Here is a 14,026-nt window from a genome sequence, read left to right as displayed (position 1 = left end):
GGATATTGAGTGCAATTCATGAATCACATATTCACTTTAAATGTATTTGTTCTTGCTTTATGTTTTGATGCCACCAAAATCTAACTGCTGGAATTTTAGGAGTACTTACTGACAAGGGGATTTACTGAAATCAGTGCAATGTTCTTCTGAAGAATGACAAAGATAGGATCAGTTGGGAAAATAATTTTTCATGTGTACAGTGGACCCTTGGTATCTGCTGGGGTTTGGTTTCAGGACCCCCTGTGGATACCAAAATCTGTGGATACTCAAGTCCCATTAATTACAGTGGCATAGTAGAATGGTGATTCATATATAAAATGGCAAAACCAAGGTTTGATTTTTGGATTTTATATTTTTGGGGGAATATTTTCAAGCCATGGATGTTTGAATCTGTGCATAAAAAAATATGTTAATCTGGAGGGCCAACTGTATATAGAAGAGAAGTGGCTGTAGGGGGGACATAAACCTATATTGTAGTTCTTGGCAAATACTTCTTTAAACCTACATCTGTCCTGTGGTTTTGCACAGTCTATTTATTCAGTCCTATGGAAGGAAAAGACAAAGATTATAGTAGTGTGGATAATGTTTATTCTTTCCAGAAACACACCCCCTGCATGTATACTGTAATTAGACGGACTAGTTGAAGTTTGTTGTTAAAATAACCACAACTATTTTATATTTACAGTTATGAAATTCAAGAAAAGCCCCCGCTTCCTTGAATATTTTGTAAAGCTTGTTTACAAAGCACTCCAAGAAGAAAAATATTCACGAATAATAGAGTGGGCTGATGAAGTACAAGACTATTTTAGAAAGTAGGTATAAAAATAACTTCTATTATTTCAGCTTTGGATGTGTTACTGAAAGTATCCTTAGGCCTTATGGGCCAGATTTTAGAAATTTGATGTAATGAAATGATAGTTCCTCCACTATGGAAAACATGTCCAGTGAGGAGCATCTCAAGCAGCTGGGTATGTTTAGTGTGGGGAAGAGATGGTTAAGAGGTGAGGTGATAGCCATATTTAAATATTTGAAAGGAAGTCATATTGAGGTTGGGGCAAGCTTGTTTTCTTCTGCTCCAGAGACTAGAACCATGTTGGCTAACCTGTGGCATGTGTGCCCTTCTTGGTACGTGGTCCAGTCTCTGAGGGCATGTGGCAGCCACAGATGGTTGGGTGGGGGCGGGGTTCGTGCATGTTTGCCCTGGGACGACTGGGCCATGGCAAGAAGGGGCAGGAAGATGCGTGTGGCTGGCCCAGCTCCTTGCAGTGGCCTGATTCTCCCATGGAACCATGTTCTGGAAAAAAGAGGACGTCTGGTTCAAAGTGGAGGGCATTATGGAATTTCTTTTGAACAGAAGGAGGTGGAAATGGAAGACCTGTCCTAGGAAAGGAGGATGGCTGGTCACCCTGGCTCAAAATGGAGGACATTATGGAATTCCTCCTGGACAGAAGGAGGTGGAAATGGAGGGCCTGTCCTGGAAAAGGAGGACAGCTGGTCTTTTACTTTCCACTGAGCACAACCCCAGGATTGCAAAGTCCTTCCTTTTGAGGGAGAGTTAGGGAAGCAGGGCTTTTCTTCTCTTCCCATCGGGGCCCACTGGGGGACCTTGGGCAAGTCACACCCTCTCAGCCTCAGAGGAAGGCAATGGCAAACTTTTTCTGAACAAACTTTGCCAAGAAAACCCCTTGATAAGTTCCCCTTAATGTCGCCATACGTTGGAAACTACTTGAAGGCACACAACAACAGAAAACTACAGTTCCTAGAACCTCATAGCAAGGGGCAGGATTCCAGCCAGAAAGAGTGGGAATTATGGCTGGAAGGAGTGAGACTTCTGGCTGGAAGGCCGGCACGTGGCCTGGCTCCTTGCAGCAGCCTGGTTTTCCACAGGCAAACCACACTGCTGCAAGGAGCTGGGCTGGCCACACATGCCTCCCTCCCCCTTCTTACAGTGGCCTGGTTATGGGCCCCCCTGCGTAAGGGAAATACCACGTATGATGGAGCCCTATTAAAAACAATGGTGCTTGTGTGTGTGGTGCAGTGCATACACCATCGGCGCGCACAACATTACTTCTTCCGACGCAGCATTCAGCATATGCTGAAAGCCGAGTATGGCGTGTCAGCGTATGACACAGACACACTGTACAAAGGAAGCATATACTATTACGTTTGCATTATTGCAAATACCCCAGTAAAATGATGATGATGATGATGATAATATATTTATTTATTTGTATCCCGCCTCTCCCGTTTGAGGATTGAGGTGGATAACAGTAAGGAAAATTTCAAATATAAAGTCACAGAAAAATAATAATGAAACAGTCCCTGATAACCCTCACCCTTCCACCCTCCCTCCCATCAATACAAAATAATAACAATAACAATAAAGTATTTAACTGGAATAACATCAGTTAAAATAGCTCGGCAAGAAGTGACAGCAGTATAACAATAATGGGCAATAATGAGGGGGGTGATTGACATGGGTGGTTGATTCTGTTTTAGGAGAGGTTAGTCTGGATTTTTATTGATAATTATAAATAATTATAATGTAAGCTTTGTATGTATTGGAACGTAATATGAAACTAAAGAAGCTAACTTTTAGTAGACTTACAAAATTCTACTTTTCTACTATTGCCAGAAAACCCACACCACTGGTCAAAACATATTTATTGTATGGCAGTTTAGGCATACCTTCCCTGTAATTTATAAATTGTTATAAACTCTGGAACGACCTGCCGGATGAGATCCGTCAGATAACATCATTAGACAGCTTTAAAAAAGTGGTCAAGACGGATCTCTTCCGGCAGGCCTTTCCAGATTAACCATCCCGGCCCAGGTTCCCTGAGTCCCTCATTCCTCCCGTGGCCCCATCTTAGTGATGGTCGAGGATCAACAGAGGGATATCAGGGGGTTTAGTTTTTAATTGTTGTTTTTATGCTTTGATATTGTGTTTTTAATATGTTATACTGTTTAATACTGTCTTAAGGGGGGGAGGGATAAAGTGTTTTTAATTGTCATATTTTATATTTTACTGTTGTTAACCGCCCGGATTGGTTTGCCAGAGGGCGGCATACAAATAATAATAATAATAATAATAATAATAATAATAATAATAATAATTAAATTTTTAATGTGTGACTAAGGACTCAGTGACATCACCCAGGCAGGTTTGTTACTCTTAAATCTCACTCTGTAGTCTGTAATAAGATTTTTTTCCCTTTTTTTTTCCTTTCTATATGGTAATTTTATCTATTCCTCTTTTAATTGTTATTATCTTAGAATGTACGCCTTGGGCAGGCTTTTATTTACTCCTAATTTTACCGACTTTGTGCAGCGCTGTGTATAATTACAGCGCTATAGAAATAAAGTTTAATAATAATAATAATAATGTAACAACTTTTTCCACCTTCACAACTATGAAATCAGATTAGAATAAGTATGCATTGGCAAACAAGGTTTAATACTTTGAGAAACAGAATATTTAAAGTTTAGTAAAGTTGGATGACATTTAATGGGGCCGCTAGGCTTTAAACTATAAAGATGCTTTGAGGGGCTAACCATATCTAATGCTAAAAATTAGTGCTGTTTCCTGCAGCATTCCTATAGGTAGTAATTTTCCCTTTTATTGTTTACTAGACGAAATAGAGGTATTCTTGGTATCAAGCGAGGAAAGAAAAAAGGAAAACGTAATGTATCTGCAGTTAAAAAGAAACTTCAAACTCCAGACCTCAATAAGGTAGGCTCTATATTATTTTGTTGCCTATATCTGGGAATATATCAACAGGTGTGTGTGATGGAGCCACTGGGCAGACTTGATTTTCCAACAGCCAATTCTGGTTCAGGCTGGCTGTAGGGGCTGCAGTGGGAAGAGTAGATATAAAAGGGAGGAATGAATGTTGGTTAGAAGGCAGAAGAGAACAGTTTAGTTTAGAAGAGTTGTTGAATATTCAGTTAGAGCTCTGCTGAGGGAGTAGGAAGAGTAAGGCAGATGAGTAGTCAGAGATCTGTTCAGGGAAGTTTAGTGACTAGAATTTGAGTGGGGAGTTGCCTGCAACTGTTGATTTATTGTAACCATTGTAGCCATACCATCTGTGAAACTATTCTACATAAGCTACATTCTTGCTACATGTTATTGAATAAAGTTGATGCTTGTTTGTTACAAGAAGCTTCTATCTGAGTGAATTCACGACAATATAGACACGAGAAACATGCTACCAAAGATGTCAAACTTATAAGAGGAGGACACTGGGGGCCCTAGCCTTTATACATTTAGGGAAAATGTATTAAGAGTGGGGTGTTGTGCAAGTGTCATTCATGAGGTATCTTTGGATGCTGCTGAGGTAAAAAGGTAGCCTTGAGGCATTGACAGGAAGACCCTTGTGACAGTGTTCTTAAAAGTACATTAAATACCCACATGTTCCTCAGCACTCTCTGTTCCCCCTTTCCCAAGTGGGAAACAGAGTTATGAGTAAACCAAAGTAAAATGACTTTGTATGGAATGTGCAGAGAGCAACCCACAACCTTGGGTAAGATCCTCCGCACACTAGTGTCCAAGGCAGGAATCACATTTTCGGTTATTTCTGTTGATTCTCTTTCCTTCTTAGTTGTTCTATCCTGCCTTGCCAGTTAGATGTGCTCATCCCGGGGGATGAACATTATTTGACTGAGTAACTAAAAACACAGCTGTTAAACAAATTATGTTTATAGATTTTTTGTGGGTTTTTTGGGCTATGAGGCCATGTTCTCAAAGAGTTTATTCCTGATGTTTTGCCAGCAGCTGTGTCTGGCATCTTCAGAGAATGCTGGAATGAAAGAGTGGGGCCTATATACTGCTGGTTGAGAGGAGGCGATTTGCATGTTAATCTCTGTATTGTTCTGTTGTTGAATGCCAAGTCCTACAGTTTGTCCATTTATTTAATGACCCATTGTGGGAATCCCCCTCACCCTGTGTAGTTTTCATTTGCATTTGCTAGGTCTTGATTTTGGTGTTTTTCAGGACTGATGGCCAAACTTTGTTTACTTTAAGAATTTCTTCTTTCCTGTTGAAATTGTCCAGGTGCTTCCTGGGACGCAGAACAAGAAGTAACTAAAGAATCAATGATTAGTTGGGCAAAGGGTATGGGTCATTCAATTCAACTAGAGCAGTGGGAAAGAGTGTGGACAAGAAATATAAAATATACAGCTGCACAAAATTTGAAAGAAAATTGGTTTAAAATGTACCTCAGATGGCATTTAACCCCGACAAAATTAGCAAAAATTTATAAAAGCACAGATAATCTTTGTTGGAAATGTGGAGAAGTACCGGGTTCGTATCTCCATTGTTCGTGGATGTGCAAAAAAGCAAAGAGATATTGGAAAACCATAACACAAGAAATGAATAAGATTTGATATAGAGCCCAGTAGAGCCCTGTAGAGTCCAGTCTAGGTGCTATATACTACATCTTCCTTTTTTCATTTTCTTTTTGCCCAAGACTGCTTCACACACTTGAAAATGGCACACTTTGGATGTGAGATGAGCAGTGAAAGTATATTTTGTAAAGAGCACACAGAGACACTTATTTCATTTGATTTATGTACATTACATCACAGCTTCAAGACAGATGATACCAAGGTGGTTAAAAACAGGTACATACTTTTTGAGAAGGTTCATAAGTTAAGGCCTAAGCACATTTGGGCTCATTCTGTAAAGTCAGCAGCTACTCTCAGGGCCTATTCTTTCTTTGTGTCCTTGGAAGACATTTGGAGTATAACAGGTTCAAGGAACCATCCAGGTGTGTAAGAGAGTACACCTACATAAAATAACTGTGGAAGCAGCTTTCAGTTTATGATCTTGGGTACATCATTCATAATTATGAATTGCTTCAGTGCATCATCCAGAGAATAAGGTTTGGATACTCACTGTGGTAGTCATTCTTGGGTGGGTGGAGGAGCTGTGCTCCCTCGTCCATGATAGATGGCTGCATGGATGTTTCTTGCATAGATGTTTCTTGGTAAAGCTGAGGTTTCTGCTTATCCTATGTTCTTTCTGTTTTCTTACATTTATATTTCCTGTATTTGACAAATTTGCCTTTTTTCCTGTTAAATGATGTGCTCTGCTGCCTATACATGAGTCAAGGAAGAGTTTGCCATCGTACAGATCTATTCAAGAACTCGAGTTATGGCAGTAATACTTTGTTGTGACTCGAGACTAGCGTCTTCCTCTTGTAAACGTGAGGGAATCAGCTTCTAATAGTATGGTATATTAACAATGTATTTGTTTACAAACATACAGACACATAGTTGAATCCTACCATCCCATCCACTTGGGGGACATCCCAAGTGAAAAATTGAAAAGGTTTGAAAGCATGAAAAATGGCAGCTGGGGTGGCTTCTTTTTTATTTTTTGACAACCATGAGAAACTAAGCAATTTTTTTTCTTTATAGTAAATTTTTAATAAGTACCACAGTTCAGAATAATTTGTTTTATTCTCCTTCACTGTCCACTGTTGTTAAGTTTTAGGATATTATAGGTAATCATCTGGATTCTCATGTGGCTAATGTAGTGCAGTTACAGATTTAACAAATGTTAACTATTGTGAAATAGCATATTTTATTTTTATGCAGATGACAATGTCACCAACACCTGGGAAAAAATCAAAGTCTGCTAAGAAAAAATATCCCGTGAAACAAATTACACGCAGACTATCTGATGCACAAAGGTAATTGAACTCTGTATGGTCTGTAAATAAAATTTAACTGGATTTCAATTATAGCTGTTTTATTTCTGATTTTGTGGCATATATCATTAAAGAATTAGAAAAAGACGTTTCATAACTTGGTTTTTCACATTGAGTGGTGACTGGTGAACTGGTCCCAAAATATTGAAGCAATTCACAACAGTTGGGACTCTACCACTTTTGATTGGAGATTCAACCAAGTCCAGTCCTCCCACATCTCTGAAGCATAGCATGTGTGAGTACTTAAGGGAAATGTAGATATCCCAAGGATTACATCAGAGCTGGGCAATGGGCATTCCCCAGGCTGCCTGAAAACTCTCAGGGCCCATTCATCTAACAGATTTGGGGGTGTGCTAGAGATTTATTTTTGTCCCTAAATGTCTAATGGTGCTCCGAAACCTTTGAAGATATCTTACTGGCCATTTTGTTATCTTCTGGGAGCATTTTTGTGAACGCACAAAATGTTTTAGGCTCATAGAAACTGCTGTTCACCGTATAAAGACCTTTTTGTGAAACAAAGCAGGAGTGGAACAGCAAGTCAGATCATTTCCTGGTTTGAAAAAAATGTCTGAATTGGCCTTTAAAAAGTGAAACAGCTGACAGGGTGATGAGTTATTGTTGCTGTTAATTAGGGTCAAATTGACTTCCACTTCTGGCAACCCTATGAATGAGAGAATCCCCAAATTCTTGGTCCTCAACTGCCCTGCTTACCATATATACTTGACTATAAGTCGAGAAATTAATGCCCAAAAATGGACTCCAAAATCTTGGGTAGACTTGTATATGGGGCAATAAGTTTATGCTTATAAATTTCCTGAAAGAAGAAGTGCCCATCTTCCTCTGTAGCTTTGTAACAGCTTCCCATTTGAATCCCCAGCACGCTGTCCTCTCTCCCCCCTCCTTTGTGTGCATGTGTATCTGTTATCCCTCAGCCTTCCCCGCAGCCAGAGCTAATAAGCAGCTGCTGAGGCAAGGGACACAAACACAGACAGAGTATGCCCAGGCTTGTACCCCGTCTTGCAAGCCATTTGCCTGGAAATCCCGGGGGTGAAGGGCAGAGAGAGAGTGGGGTCTGTCCTCCCTTTTGTAAGTCATGAGCCTTGGAGATGATTTTGGTAAGGGGAAGTGTGTGTGTGTGTGTGTGCATGCATGACAAGGTTTGTTTCCCCCTTTTCATGCTGAGACTGTGACCCTTGCGAGAGGTCCAGAGAGGGAATTATAGGGAGGGAAATGTTGCTTTGTTTCTCCCTTTAGATCTTTTGTAACATGCCTCTGTGTTTGACCCTCAACTTATCCACGGGTCATATCAAAATCCATGATATTGGCCCCAAAAACTGCACTTGACTTATACATCAGGTCTGCTTATACATGAGTATATACGGTAGGTCTTTCAAATTGAGGGCTGTGGTTTCCTTGATAAATCTATCCAGCTGTGGTGTGGTCTGGATCCTCTTTAAGTCTTTTGGAAGTCACAGTTGGCTCTCTGGGACAAACATTAATTTTTAGAGGACTTATTTGGGACAGGGCAGGAAGTTACAATGGAAGGTTCTGTCCTTTATGCTCCTACAAGGAGCTAATATGGCAGTTGCTGTAACCCATGGCGTTATACACCCATGGACTGTGGGATATTTAAGGGTACAGTATGTAGCATACTATATAGTATCATAGGCCTTAGAGAGGGAATTTGGGAGAAATTTCCCCTCATTTCTCTCTCTTTTCAGCCTTGTATTGCCACAGAAGCAACAGTCATCACCAAGTGAATCAACAGGAGGGAGAAATGGGATGGAATTTGGCAGTTGTTTGATTTAGCAGCTAGGTTGATTTGGGAGGAAGTTCAATTTTCCCTCTGGCTCAGACTAATGAGAATTTGATAGTGAATTCATTATATGAGCCCCTAAGACTTGCATTTCCAAACTTGTAAAAATGCTCCAAATGACACTGTCTTCATCTAACACAAATCAGTAAAACACTTTTCTATTCAGAATGTCTGCAGTAAGTTATATCTTGTTTTAAGTAGTGTTATGCTGATGAGAAATGATGAGTAACAGAGAGTATTTCAGTGACTGTTAAGGCATTATTTCATTCACATGTCTTTCTGGCAATAAGGATAGCAATCATAATATAATTGGTATTGTTTTGGAGATAGGATGATGAAGAGTAGTTTTCTGGCATTATTTTTATAATTACCATGATTCAGACATGTTCACAGGGAAATCTGCATGTATATATCGTCTTTTATTGACTTTTCCAAATTGCAAGCTGCCCTTTTTCTTGATACATTATTCTTACTAGGGTATATTCATTGCCTTTCTAAATAAATTACTGCATTTATTAATTTGATTTACAGCCCACTTTTCTGCAGAGGTATATATATACGGCAGTTTGCTACATAATTAAAAGGGTTCTAAAATGAAAATACAATAAACTATACATATTAATATACAAATTACAAGTCAGAATACAAATTATACCTATTATACCATTAAAACAGCAATAAAATCACACAGAAAACTGATAAGAATTCTGTAAGAAATCATATTTAAATTGCACAAAATAAGTTGCTAAGTATGAGCATCTTACATGATGTTGCCAGGAATGTCTTAAGAGTTATGACATTGACAGTGAATGTGAGCTATACTGTAGTTCTGGAAAGTGAACAATCAACCATGCATAATTTTCCAAATGCATATAAACTGGCATGATTTTCTGTGTATATAGCTAAGGAACTAAGATACTGTATTTTCTGGTGTATAAGACTACTTTTTAACCCAGGAAAATCTTCTCAAAAGTCAGGGGTCGTCTTATACGCCAGGTGTTGTCTTATAGGGCAGGTGTTGAAACCTCCAAGTCGGACTGGAGAATCTACGGTCGCCACATATGGTGGGGGGAGCTCAAAAGCGGCCGCGGCTGCATCCCCACCGTATGCGGTGACCGCTGTACAAGTATGGTAGAAGAAAATCCACTCACCAGGATTCGTTGAAAGAAGTGACTTAATGTGGTCCTGATGACAAGGTGAGGGGGCACCTCACCAGGAAGGTGTAAGCGAAGGGCAGAGCAAGCTGCAGGTGTCCGGGATGCCCAGGGTATGGAAAAAAAAGTTGTGTTTGCGCTACCGCTCTGATAGTCTTGGAGGCAGGGAGGGCTGGGCAGGCAGGGAGAGCTGACCAATCCAAGCAGGCTTTGGATAAAACAAGTTTTCCTGCTAAGTACCTGCATGTCATAAGCATTGGAATTAAAATTACCATATTGAAATCAAATCTGATGTTTTTTTAAAAAAAATTGGTGTGCGTTGGAAGAAGGGTAGTCTTATACGACAAGTATATCCCAAACTCTATATTTTAACTGGAAAAGTTGGGGGTCGTCTTATACACTCAGTTGTCTTATACGCCAGAAAATACGGTATTCATTCATTTGAGCAGTTTCTTCACTTCTATCAGTTTCTCCCTTGAGCGTATGCTGCAGGGTTTGCCACATGTTGAAAGGCAGTGCTACAAAAGAGCACACTGTAGCTAAGTCTCAGTTATGCAGTTGTCACTAGTCACATGTTTCCTATATTATTCTCCTGTTTTTAGATTTTTATGCATACCTTACATATCAAGCGTATTTTAATGTGTTTTTTTGAAAGAGCATAAACAAATATTGGAAGCTTATTTATGCTCCAGTGAAGAGAACCAGTGTAAACATTATTGTAATTTCAGAACTATTTCCTTTCTAAATGCACTCCATTGGTCTAGTTAAATAATTCTTGTTGGCAAAACAATTTAGTTTTTGTAATCTAAAATATTGTTACTGTGATTTTATTTAGGAAAGAAAATGAATCAAAAAAGTTGGCTTACCAAATGCTGATTAACAAGCTGAATTTACGTTGCCATGTCTACATAAAACGAAGAAGGTTTCGTTGGATATATGTTGAAGAAATGCCATGGAGATCTCAGTTGAATATTTACTTGGGAATTGGTCACTTCAATTTGTTTAAAAAACGGATAGAAGAATTTTATAATGTTGAAGTTCACACTTTACAGAATATGACCAGGTAAAAATCATAGAATCGTAGAGTTGGAAGAGACCACAAGGGCCATCCAGTCCAACCCCCCTGTCATGCAGGAAATCTAAATCAAAGCATCCCTGATAGATGGCTATCCAGCCTCTGTCTGAAGACCTCCAAGGAAGGAGACTCCACCACACTCTGAGGGAGTTTGTTCCACTGTCGAACAGCCCCTGCTGTCAAGAGGTTCCTCCTTATGTTGAGGTGGAATCTCTTTTCCTGCAGTTTGCATCGTAATGACAAACTTTCTACCTCTGTTTTAGCAAACTCTTGGCCTTCAGACATGTTCTGCTTTATTCCATTTCTTTTATTTGTTCAAACCTAGCTGGTAAACTTGAGTGGGAGACATAATACAAATGTCAGGGAACTAATTATGCAACTCTCGTAGAGCAGCATTAAAGTTGTGGAACAGCTTTTCATTTACAGCATGCCATTAGTTTCTTGTCTCTATTTATTAACTTTTCTCTGGATTTGGAGATTATAGGAGAAAATAATTGATTCATATAGGAGACTATAAGAGAAAATAATTGATTCAAAATAAGGAACCATCGTTACAGGCAAGGCCTGTTGGATTGTCAAATTTGAGGCCTCGGAATATACCTATGAAGTACAGAATGTGCTCCAGTGTAACCTATAGACTATATCATATAAGATACAATACCGAAAGCTAGATGTTTCAAAATGTATGTGTATATATTATTGGAAGCTGGAACCAAACTCCAGCAGCTGTCAAGGGCCTACTGTATATGTCTTAACAGGCACTATGAAAAGTATGAAGGAATCTGAGGATGATGGATAAATGGCTTAAATTATGTTTAAGATTGTATTGTTTTTATATGTGTTAATTACAGGAAAGCCTATTAAAGCGATGAAGACAGGTCCAGTCCTTATGAAAGTGTAACTTTTTAATGGCCATATGATTTAATGTAATGGATGTATGATGCCTTACATGCAGTGCAATGTTGTGAAACAGATGAGAAAAACAAGTGCCCCAGAATTGACATCTGTGTTTCTACTTGAGGGAAATGTATATGTTTGTATATCTATGAAAGCATATAATAAATAGCCTAAAAAATTTGAGTGTGCTTGTTATCCTGTGTAAATTTCCCAAGATTCTATGTTGAAGTGGAGTATTGATTTTAATTCTCCCTATCTGGTTTAGACCACCATTCTGAATTGGATGTCCAGGTGGCCAGAAAGTGCTAATGAAACTCCAGACATAATCCAGGTTATCTGACAAGTGGCAAAGACCCTCAGTGTCTTAGTCTAAAGAGACAGAGTGGGGAGCCATGCCTATTTCACCATCCATTGTGATTTTTATAACATTGCTCTTACAACATTAACCTGACTAAATTCTGATAAATTATTGTGCTGTTCTATGACCTTAATAAAGATTTATTCTCAAGATAACAAATTATATACATTAAATAAATGGAAGTATGAATAAAGTCAACATTCAGAGCTATCACATTCTGCTTTAGAAGTGGCTGATATCACCACTGATAATACTGGAACATGGAGCAGCAGGAAATGTTCATTGCTGAAGCATACTGGACATAAGCCTTTTAGTACTTTTATTACTTAAATGGCAGGTATTTGCTGAATTATAAAATTGCATGATTAATGTCTTACACTTATTTGGTACCTTTCTAATTTGATATTTTGTTCTGCAGTTATGATGATCTGGACCCTGAAATACTATCATTAAACAAGTCAGGCACCATAGTTGTGACAGCAACCACAGAAGAGCAAATGAAATCTTTTACTCCTCCATTTTTTAAAAGAACAGCATCAGGGAAGATTAGAAGAAAAACTGGTAATATAAATGTATAATATACCACGTAGTTGCAATTTTGCTTTATCCAATTGTTTATTAAAATGAATTAAACATATATCTTGTTTCATCCTTTCAGAGGTTGTGAATTTAGTCATCTCAAGGGTTGCATTGATGGTAAATTTGGTTTTATTGGTAAAAGAAGTTCGTTTTTTTAATGTGCTGTCCTCAGTGATCTGTTTTTAATTTTTATTTAATTAGGAGTGATTTTACAAAGAAGGTTGACTGCATGAAATGTGGGCTAGTGGCATGTGGCCTTATTGCAGTTGCATAATATAATATATTCTGCATTGTACCCATGCCTGATTTTTAAAAATATTTACTGTCCTGCTGCTAACCTGTACAACAAACCATCATAATTTACTAAGGGTTTAGGAAGACTTTTGGGGAGACATCAGGGTTTTGGAAGGTGGAGCACAGTTCAGTGTGAATTCAAAACAAACCTGCTACTTTGTTCATCTTATCCTGTGCTTTATTTTTCCTGCATATCCTTTCCTTCTCAAAAGCATGAGCTGAGTCCTGCATATGTTCTGTCTTGATATCTTGTAGTCCATTCTCCATTGTGCTCCATGTCTGCATCGGTTTCTGGATTTCTTGATCAAGATGTGCCTACAGTTCTATTTGTCTGCTTGAATCCTAGTCTACCCATTCTGCTTCCAGGGCTTTGATGGGTTCTGGGTTCTTGTTCCTGTCTTGATTACCTATCATGGAATCCTTAATTGAATTTTTGTACAATCCTTCTGTCTCAGTATTTGTTTTGATTCTGACTGCTTGTACTAGTTTAACTTGTGTCTATTCTGGAAACAACAACAACTAGAAATTTTGATATCTCACAGTATAGAAAACAGTCCTTTTATTAACACATAGAAACTATACATACAGTAAACAAACCTTAATTAGAGTGGCAATAGATTTAGTAAATCGTGCCTGTTTTATAACAAGATCTTTGATATAAAGCATCTATCCCCAAGGGAATGGGGGAAGAGGCATGCACATTAACATTTACACAGAAAGATTTCCACAACCACTTTAAGAAGAGTGCTTCTTTGCTGAATTATTTCTTTAGTTTGGCATATTTATACTGATTGTGTTGTTTATGTATTCTATCTCTTCTTAGGGGATATGTGAATTATTTCACATCTTTCTTCTCAGAGCCTTATACATATTTGAAAATGGGTCCCTCCTCCTTTTTCTTTTCCTGTAGTCTGAACAGCCAATTTTCTTTTGCAATATCCCATGTTTAACATCTTTTCTATGCTACGGTGCCCCAAATTTTAACACAATACAATCTCCTGCTTAATACAGAAAAAGTGAAATGTTATACAATTTGAAAAGAATGCTTCATTTTTACTGATTCATTCAGTTCATTATTTGTATAATACCTACATCTTTCTCAGAAGTTCTTGTGTCTGTTGATTTAATGACATGTATTTG

The 14,026-nt window shown here is 38.4% G+C and overlaps 1 protein-coding gene across 5 annotated transcripts in view; it reads left to right on the top strand.

Moving 5' to 3' along the window:
• The window catches only part of CFAP54 (cilia and flagella associated protein 54), a 168,376-nt gene that overhangs the window by 75,941 nt on the left and 78,409 nt on the right, over positions 1–14,026 (top strand). For all 5 annotated transcript variants that reach the window (XM_089523917.1, XM_089523919.1, XM_089523916.1 and 2 more), the window contains 5 exons: positions 686–812; positions 3,634–3,733; positions 6,601–6,695; positions 10,519–10,746; positions 12,432–12,574. In XM_089523917.1, the coding sequence (XP_089380043.1) occupies positions 686–812; positions 3,634–3,733; positions 6,601–6,695; positions 10,519–10,746; positions 12,432–12,574 (693 nt within the window). The remainder of the gene's footprint in view (positions 1–685; positions 813–3,633; positions 3,734–6,600; positions 6,696–10,518; positions 10,747–12,431; positions 12,575–14,026) is intronic.

This window comes from Sceloporus occidentalis, unplaced genomic scaffold, assembly GCF_023333645.1.
Source record: "Sceloporus occidentalis isolate IW3139 unplaced genomic scaffold, rSceOcc1.0.p SCAF_5, whole genome shotgun sequence".
Taxonomy (NCBI): Eukaryota; Metazoa; Chordata; class Lepidosauria; order Squamata; family Phrynosomatidae; genus Sceloporus; species Sceloporus occidentalis.
Note: the sequence above shows the minus strand (reverse complement) of the source record. Positions and strands in the feature narration are given on the sequence as shown.